This window comes from Onychostoma macrolepis, chromosome 14, assembly GCF_012432095.1.
Source record: "Onychostoma macrolepis isolate SWU-2019 chromosome 14, ASM1243209v1, whole genome shotgun sequence".
In the NCBI taxonomy this organism is placed as follows: Eukaryota; Metazoa; Chordata; class Actinopteri; order Cypriniformes; family Cyprinidae; genus Onychostoma; species Onychostoma macrolepis.
The window spans coordinates 23,237,287-23,247,309 of record NC_081168.1 but is presented as its reverse complement, the minus strand read 5'-3'; the positions used below and the strand labels follow the sequence as shown (position 1 = coordinate 23,247,309).

General features: G+C 33.4%; 1 protein-coding gene across 1 annotated transcript in view; it reads right to left on the bottom strand.

The window, feature by feature from the left end:
• LOC131553069 (dedicator of cytokinesis protein 2) overlaps nt 1-10,023 on the bottom strand; it is a 114,177-nt gene that overhangs the window by 81,753 nt on the left and 22,401 nt on the right. Inside the window, 3 exon segments of the mRNA XM_058797435.1 lie at nt 770-878; nt 8,979-9,113; nt 9,297-9,397. Of these exon segments, the coding sequence (XP_058653418.1) occupies nt 770-878; nt 8,979-9,113; nt 9,297-9,397 (345 nt within the window).

Sequence of the window (10,023 nt, the reverse complement as noted above, 5' to 3'; positions counted from 1 at the left end):
TCCTCCCGTGTAGTTCTGGGCTGATTTCTCACCTTTCTTAGGATCATTGAGACCCCGCGAGGTGAGATCTTGCATGGAGCCCCAGTCCGAGGGAGATTGACAGTCATGTTTAGCTTCTTCCATTTTCTAATGATTGCTCCAACAGTGGACCTTTTTCACCAAGCTGCTTGGCAATTTCCCCATAGCCCTTTCCAGCCTTGCGGAGGTGTACAATTTTGTCTCTAGTGTCTTTGGGCAGCTCTTTGGTCTTGGCCATGTTAGTAGTTGGATTCTTACTGATTGTATGGGGTGGACAGGTGTCTTTATGCAGCTAACGTCCTCAAACAGGTGCATCTAATTTAGGATAATAAATGGAGTGGAGGTGGACATTTTAAAGGCAGACTAACAGGTCTTTGAGGGTCAGAATTCTAGCTGATAGACAGGTGTTCAAATACTTATTTGCAGCTGTATCATACAAATAAATATTTAAAAAATCATACATTGTGATTTCTGGATTTTTTTTTTTAGATTATGTCTCTCACAGTGGACATGCACCTACGATGACAATTTCAGACCCCTCCATGATTTCTAAGTGGGAGAACTTGCAAAATAGCAGGGTGTTCAAATACTTATTTTCCTCACTGTATATATATGTGTGTGTGTGTGTGTGTATATATATATACACACACATATACATATACATATACATACATACACACACACACAAAGCTATATACGCATATATAGCTATAGATATTATATTTTATAAACTGAATTAAACTATTCATACCTGCAGCAGTAGTGTAGTGGTGTAGTCACTTTTCATCAGGTTATTGATCGACTCAAATAAACTTTTGAGAGATTCCTCAAACTCGCCCTGTTCCTTCCCTTCATACAGTCTGACGAAAGAGAAAGAAAGAACACAATACATTTCACATATTCATCATCACACATTCGCTTATACACTGTTATACCCCTTTTCCACCAGGACTTCAGGTCCGTTTCACATAAGACATGTAAGCGGCGCATAATTTTCTTGGTGCCCATGTTAACAGGTACCAGGTTGTTTATGGTCAAAATAAATGAGTTGACATGAAAAAGATGCGGTTTCACTGTAAAAGCATGTAAGTGATGTATAAATTGTTTCATACAGTCAAAATATTTCCCAAGAGGACACCAGTATACCAGTACAGGAGTTGCAAAAAAACACAAATGCACGTTTAAATAATTTAAATTGGACTTATAAATATAGATCATTTTATCATATAAACTACACTGATGCTTCAATTTCCAGCCACTTTAAATTTCCTCTCTCTATGTTTTTATAACATTTTTATTGTGCAATGTTTAATTGTTATGTTTTTAAATAACTTCAGGCCATTACATCAAAACAGCTTGTGTTCTCAACAGTGCCTTTTTGACTCAATTTTAATTTTTTCATTTTAATTTTAGTAAAAGATTTGGCTATTTTGTTGTGTGTTTAGTCATTTTTATCAGTTTTTGCTTTTATAATTAATTTTTATATCAGTTTTAGTTTTAGTTATCAACTAAGTAAAAATGTTTCTTTGGCAACTAGCTGAAAAAAGATAAAGGTTCACTTTAAAAATAAAAATGGCATGAAACTAAACAGTCTAAAGATTCATCTCTCTCAGTCTCTCTGCACTTCTTTAATGGTGTTTTCTCCCGTCTCTGTCCACCAGGTCAGTTGTGTCACTCTCTGGTTTATCTCTTTCTCTGTCTGTCAGGAGTAACTCGGCACAGATGTTATAGTCGGTGGGGTTTCTGAGGGTGGAGATTATGCTGTAACACACGACAGTATTTACCGCGGTACCGCTGAAGAACAGACGTGATTACTGAAGCATTGTTCCTCTAATCCACATGAGAGCCACAGTTAATACGCCACCTCTGACCTCACACAATAACACACACACTACAATAAGCACACACACACACACACACACACACACACACTCACAAAACAAAGATGCATATATACTGTCATCAAGACAAATAGATGTTCCAAAAAAATCACTTAAAAGTCAGGTCTGAATGCAATATAAATATCAAGTCTGATTGGTTGTGAAATGCTGGTTAGGTTGCAGTGTTATTTTAGTTTTGAGATCACAAGCTGCTTTGTATATTTCATTGATTTTTGCATGTTTGCATATACAGTAAATTTAAGTGGAAATAAACATTAAAACTGAAAAACATTAATTAAACCCAAATAGTAATATAAAAATAAAAAAACTGATAAAAATGACAGAAGCGCATAAAAGTAAAATTAGAACTGAAAATATAAGAACTGTGTGTGTGTGTGTGTGTGTGTGTGTAAGTACATAAATATTAATAAAATATAAATAGTATTGTTTTAATTTTGAGTACAGAAGTTGATTGGTATATTTAATCAATTTAACAACACATTTGCATGTTCACTTAAATTAATTGGAAATAAATAAACACTAAACCTGAACTAAAACTTACACTGAAATAAAAATAAATTAAACCCAAATAGTAATATTAAAACAAACATAAATAAATAAAGTTAGAACTGAAAGTATATAGCATTTTTATATAAAGCATGTAAATATTTAAAAATATATATAAATAGTATTGTTTTAGTTTTGAGAACAATGTGCTTTGACTTAACAGCCAAAAGTTATTTGAGAATATAATAAATAAAAATGGTATTAATCAAATTCAAAAAGGCTTTTAAATTTCGATTTGTTTGTCAAAAAAAATACAACTGGCATGCACACATGATAATGTCTGAAGAAACATGATCACAGAAAAGGCATTTAAGTCATGCATTAATAATCATTCATATATTTTCTGATATGATGCATACCATAAACACACACATAGCATATATGATGCATATTCTGACTCTGAGATGTGCATTTCCTAGAATTAGTAAGCCTACCCTACAACCTTAACAAAATAAATTAAATATCAGTTATGAACACAAATGAACAACAAGAAAACATTATATATTCATAAAACACACACACACACACACACCAGAAAACTGCTGTAAGGGTTTTGATATTGCCCAAAGCTAAACACACACTCACACTCGCACACACACACACACACACACACACACAGTGTGTTAATCCTGATGATGGGTATGAAATGAGAGGCATTAGAGTATAAGAACAACCACTCAAAGAGATAAAACACACAAATAACACAGAGAATGTGAGATGATGAAAAACTTTGAAGAAACCAGCAAACACACACAACAAAATGTTTAATACGGACAGTTCTGCTTCTAAATGCTGATTGGTCAACACAACATTCCAGCAGAGTGAAACACATAATTAACCTCAGAAAACTATTAACCATCGTCATCACTAGATCTACTTCTGCAGGGGTTCTCAAACGTTTTTGCAAGCCAAACCCCTGTAACCTAAAATATTTAGTTATAGCATCTGTAAGATTTTAAGTTAATATTTCAATAATTACACATTTTTTACACAACACATTTGCATGTTCAGTTCCCTGATGTAGGGTTATTATCATTAACTAGAACTTCAACTATTTTTAAAGTTTTGTTAATTGAAATAAAACTGACAGCAATTACAATATAAAATATTAGATGATAAACAAACTAAATGAAAAATAGAAATGTTGACTTGGCAACTAACTGAAATAATTTTAAGTTGATGCACTACAATTACAAAACAGAACTAAAATGAAATAATAATAATTAATTAATTAATTAATTAATTAAACCTAAATAGTAATATTTAAAAACTTATAAGAATAACAGAATCCCATGAAACTTTTACATTAAAATGAAAACTGAAAATATAAAAGTAAAATCTTATTCAAAATATTATTAAATAATATAATAGGCTTTAAATATTACTAAAATTTCATTTTATGTATTGATTAAAATGTGTTTGATTTAATTGTTAGCTTTTCCTCAACTCACAAACCCCAGTTTGAGAAACCCTGTGGAATGACGATATTAATCAATTTGATTTAGAGAATGTTTTTAATGAACATTTTGATTCATAAAACAGAGCTAATTTAATAATCTAGCTGACTTAGCCTTTCAACACTCATTTAAAAACCATTAATGCGGAAGAGCAAAAAAAGATACAATAATCAGTGCTTCAGAACTAGAATGACTGTTATGAAGCATCTGATTTTTAAGCATTTAAAATCATCCTAGAGGACAGAAAATCTCCCCAAATTGAAGCGAAATAATAAATATTTCATGAACAATTTGGGGGTAATATTCCCATCCATTTTTTTCTTTTCAGCTATTTAATATGAAGGATTTATTAACTTTTCTTGAGCGTGCACCGAACCGGCGTTTCACACCCACATGGTCTCTTCTCTCTGGGAATATAACGTCTGCGGTTTAATCTGGATGTTTTAGAGAGTTATTTTAAAAGCGCAGAGCAGTGACGCTTTCCATCAAACTCCATTATCAGAGCGAAGCGCCTCCTGCCGGGACTGAATCCAGAGTAAAAACACTCCTGCTGAGAGCCTTCGGACTAATAAACACTGAAAAAATGATCCGGCCGTGATGGGGCTGCATTTCTGCAGATGTTAGTATGCATCAGCGTACTGCAGTAAACAGATTGGTTAATTTGAGCAAGAGCGAGAGCGAGAGAAAGAAAGAAAGAACTCAAAGCCTTTGGCTTAGAAGTTTAAGCCAAATTTAAAAGAAAAAAATTTAAATAAATAAATTTCATTTTTATATTTGAATTATTTAAATATAAATGTAAACATTTTTATATAAAAATAAATATGCCAAAAAAAAAAAAAATGAACAATGCAATGTGCTAGATTTGTCTTAAACAATACAATTTCTTACTCAACTCATTAATTTGATCAGACTGACAGAAGTTTAGACTCTTTACACAAAATGTAAAATTAAAAAACACAAAATAACAATTTATTTCTGATATTATAACTGGACAACGCTTGCTGAATTAAATGCAATAAGTACATTTGACAATTTAGTTAGTATACAACTGAATGCAATGTTACATACTGCATACTAAACTCTCTGCATTTCTAGAGATATTAGTATGCATTGGCATACCGCAATAAAAAGACTAGTTAATATGATTTATATGAGAAAGAAAGAAAGAAAGAAAGAAAGAAAGAAAGATCATATTTTAAGCCAAATTTTAAATATAAATAAAATAATATTTAAATATAAATTATTTAAATGTATTTTTATAATTATATAAATTATAAAAAATAATCTATAAATATATATGCACAATATAAAATCTAAAAATAAATATGCAAATAAATACTTTGTATAAATAAAATGAACTGAAGTTAATTGTGGTGTGTAATTAAAGCATTTATAGTGATCATATGCTGTTTGCAGTAAGACTGATCTGTCTCTCTCTCTTATTGGTCATTAGTGCAACCACACACACACACACACACACACACACTCATTAAGATTCGTTTAGCAGCTGTTTTGGCATCAATGACTATTAGGCAAATTAATGATGCAATCAGCTGCTACCCAAACTTGATGACTGAACACAATGTACAACGCACACACACACACACACAGTTTGGGAACGGCAGATGCATCTAGCGTCACATTTTAGAATGTAGATGTGTTGAAAAACATGCCAGAACATTCAAAACACAGCAGAAGTACACAAAAGACACTATAACGAGCATTAGAGTAAATTACTACTGCGCTTCAATTGTCAGTTTTCTCTGCAGCTCAACTAACTTGACAGCGGAGCAACAAACTGAGGAGAATCTTGCTGAGCAAGTTAGTTTAAGTTAGTTAAACAGCTGGCGTGATTATATCAGCTACACACTTTGAAGGAATAGTTCACCCAAAAATATAAGTTTGCTGAAATGTACTCACCCTCAGGCCATTCAAGATATAGACAAGTCCATCACTTGCTCACCAATGGATCCTCTGCAGTGAATGGGTGCCGTCAGAATGTTTTTAACATTAATTTATATTTAACCTAGTGATTCCTCTGAGTACCACACTTTGAGAACCACTGATCTACACGACTCCAGTTCATCAGTTAATGTCTTGTAAAGAGAAATGCTATGTGTTTGTAAGAAACAAATCTATCATTAAGACGTTTTTAATTTCAAACCATCACTTATGGGTGAAATACAGCCCATAATCCATAATTTTGCTGTCTCCATTGAAAAAGTCCATCCCTGTTGTCGTCTCACATCAAAATTCACCCACATATTTGTTTAGAACCATTTTTCTAGTGTGCATATAGTGTGCATATTTCTCACCTGATTCAGACCAGATAACTTTTTCTCTGGAGAAAGAAATATTATAGAATATTTATATAATAAGAAAACACATTTTAGCCAGAAACAATAACGGTTTAAGTTAAAAACATCTTAATGATGGATTTGTTTCTTACGAACATGAAGTTTTTCACTTCATAAGATGTTATTTGATGGACTGGAGTGGTGAGGATTAATTGTGGATTATTGTGATGTTTTTATCAGCTGTTTGGACTCTCATTCTGACGGCACCCATTCACTGCAGAGGATCCATTGGTGAGCAAGTGATATAATGCTACATTCCTCCAAATCTGTTGAAGAAAAAAAACTCATCTACATCTTGGATGGCCTGAGGGTGAGGCCATTCTCAGTAAATTTTAATTTAAGTAAATAAGGGGATGCACACTTGGCCAAGCAATGTTGTGTGTGTGTGTGTATGTTTGCATACTTGAGTATGAAACTGTCAGAGGAACAGCACAGTGTGAATGAGCATCAGCTACAGTCTGTGTTTCTGCAGTGCCGCTCAATGACGGCATCTAGGGGCCCCACAGGCAGAGTCATAAATCACAGACAGACACAGGCCCTTAATGACCGTCAGGCAGCACTGTTACACTCCTCGACAAAACACTGCAGACAGAACGTGATGCAGGCGGCCGGAGGACATGTGACCCTGTCAAAAACCCTAAAAAACGACTGTGCTGCCTTAAAAACATCCGCTTGAATCCCAGCCCAAAGCAGCTGGGCGTTTATTTCCTTGTGTTTTGTTTTGTTTTCAGCCCACGTTCAGATGAATGAACCGTCACAGGCTCCGGCAGTGCTCAGAATAGAGGACTAGCTTACTACTCAGAACAACTATTTCATATTGTTTTTTTGTGGTTTTGAGAACATGTCCAGTTCATATTTTAAGTCAAACTCAAGAGAAAAAGAAATATTTTGCATTAAAAATAAAGTGTATCCCACAATTCAATGCATTAGATTCAGCCTTCCAGAGTATCAACAATTAAAATATAAATTGTAATTGGCTCTTTTGATTGAACAGTCAGAAAATGTTACATATAATAGAAGTAAAAATGCAAATAAAAATGCATAAATCAATAATAAAATTAATTAAAAATACTAAATAACAATGTAAAAAAATGCATATTAATTTCTGCAATAATAAGCGAATGCCACTCTCGTGTGACAATGTAGTCAGTATAGACTACCATTCAAAAATTTGGGGTCAGTAAGTTTTTGTTGTTGTTGTTTTTAAAGATTTCCTTTTTTTGTACGACAGTTTCCACAAAAAACATGAAGCAACATAAATGCCTAGTTCTTTCATAAAACGTCTAGATGGCGCAGGCTGATGGGTTCTTAAAGGGGTCATCGGATGCCCATTTTTTAAGTTGATATGACTCTTTAGGGTCTTAATGAAAAGTCTATAACATACTTTGGTTAAAATTTCTCAATGGTAGTGTAAAAAACACCTTCTTTACCCTGTCAAAAATCAGCTCTGTTTTCAGCACGCTGATCTTGTCCATGTTGCTTTAAATGCTCGTGAGCTCTGATTTTTTAAAAACCACTGGGTGGATTTTTATCATTATAGGATGGATGTGTACACACACTTCCAACACACATTTATGTTCAAACAACTTGTAAAGTGAATTTTGCATCCGATGACCCCTTTAACGTAACTGATGATATTCACAGTGTTAAATGACTTGGCACAAGCTGATTGGTTCATGTTGCATATGCAGCCAATGAGCTTGCTGCTTTACATTTAAATTGCTGGTTAGCATCCACTTGAACATTTTACAGCACGCTTTTAAAGTTCCTTTGAAACCCTTCACCTTCCCCGGCTCCACCTGTATAGATCTGCAACGGGTTATTTTATATGCTATTTGTGCAGCAGCAGTATGTCTTAAATACTCCCAGCACCATATCACCGTATACACTGGCAGTAGCAAGTTCCTGTACTTGCTTGCAGCAGCAGCAATAATCTACAACTACAGCAATAACCAACTGCAGCAGCAGCGTAGCAGATCTATTCTGCCAAGACCAAATACATTAACACTGTCATATCCATTACCATGCAAAAATCTTCGAGAGTTGTCATGATAGAACTGTTTTCAGCACTGATAATAATAAGTAATGTTTCTTTAGCATCAATTCAGTATATTAGAATGATTTCTGAAGGATCATGTGAGACTGAAGACTGGAGTAATGATGCTGAAAATTGCATTGCATTACAGAAATAAATTACATTTTAAAATGCATATAAATAAAAAACAATTATTTTGAATTGTAATAATATTTCACAATTTTACTGTATTTTTGATCAAATAAATACAGCCTTGATGAGCAAAAGACACTTTGTTGTTGCTCTTTTGCAAGTTAAAAATATATAAATGTTAAACATCTTAACCCCAAACTTTTGTTGGTATACTACTGTTTGAAATGTTCATTGCTACATACTACACATTATTTATAAAAATATATAGTGGGCACTATATGTATATAATGCAGTATGCAAGTATTCTATTCTCAACACAACCGACATGCAACGAGAAGTCCATGAGAAAACTGACCAATCAAACTATTGATGCAAATGTCACATCTCTTTCCTATAGTCTTCACTGTGTTATATTTCAGGCAGGTTTTCATATTTTTGTTTTTCAGGGGGTCTGTGTGCTCCATTTGGTATTTCTGATTCAGCTGTGAATGTTCATAATTTCTTGATTTCAGAATCAATCACACAAACTTACTGAGAGTAGAGCATTCGGGAGCGGACAATGAATTTGAAGATGTACTCGAGGGCTTTGAGCGTCCTTAGGATAGGTTCACAGGCCTCCCCTCGACTGGACACGTCTAGATACTTCTTCAGCACGGACATCAGCTTCCTACAGCCAACAGAAAAAAGAGTTTGTGTGTGTAGTTCTCTAAATAACTTAAACTACAAAATCAATCAATTACTTCACTCCTGTTTCTGTTGATTTGTGTATTTGGGACTCACACACACAAACATACTGCCATCTAGTGTTGAGAAGCACAATTGACAAAATTCACAAAAGCATTTGACCTACTTGTAAGCCAGGGTGGCACTGAAGTGTTGTTTGATATAGGCCTCCAACACAGTGTTGAAATGCTGAAACTTTCTGTCGGCAATCAGACCGATAATATAGATCTGAAAAAGATAAATTATTTATAAAATTGGTCCTCAACCAGGAGCATGGGACAAATCTACTAATGAATTGAATATATATGTATATATATACTGTATATATATATATATATACACATATAATTATATAACATAATTTATTTATATGTAATTACTATGATATTGCATTTATTTCAAAAATTTAAAAAAAAATATTGAACACAAGCATCTTTGTCATCACAGCAGAAGTATTAGAAATATTAAATATGGTCTTGGACTGTGTGGGGCCTTGTTGTCAAAAAGGTTGAGAATCACTGAATTATAATTTGCATAATGCATAATCTTGTTTAAAACTGAATATGATAAACAACTATTGCATCTTCCTGTTATCTATTATTTTTTATTCTCCTGGTTTATAATTTTGGGACTAGAATCTGTCACCAAATGTAAGCTAAATAGGACAAAACCTCCCCATGGGGAAGTGCTTATTTGGAAAAATGATTCATAAAATAAATAACGTTCTTTTAAGGTTTCTTTCAGGGTTTGGGTTAGTCATCATTTTAATTAGCTTCATATAAACACAAGACAAGTCTTTGAAATGGCCCCAATTACTGTAGCTACTGCCATCAATGGCTCTATAAAGAACATTT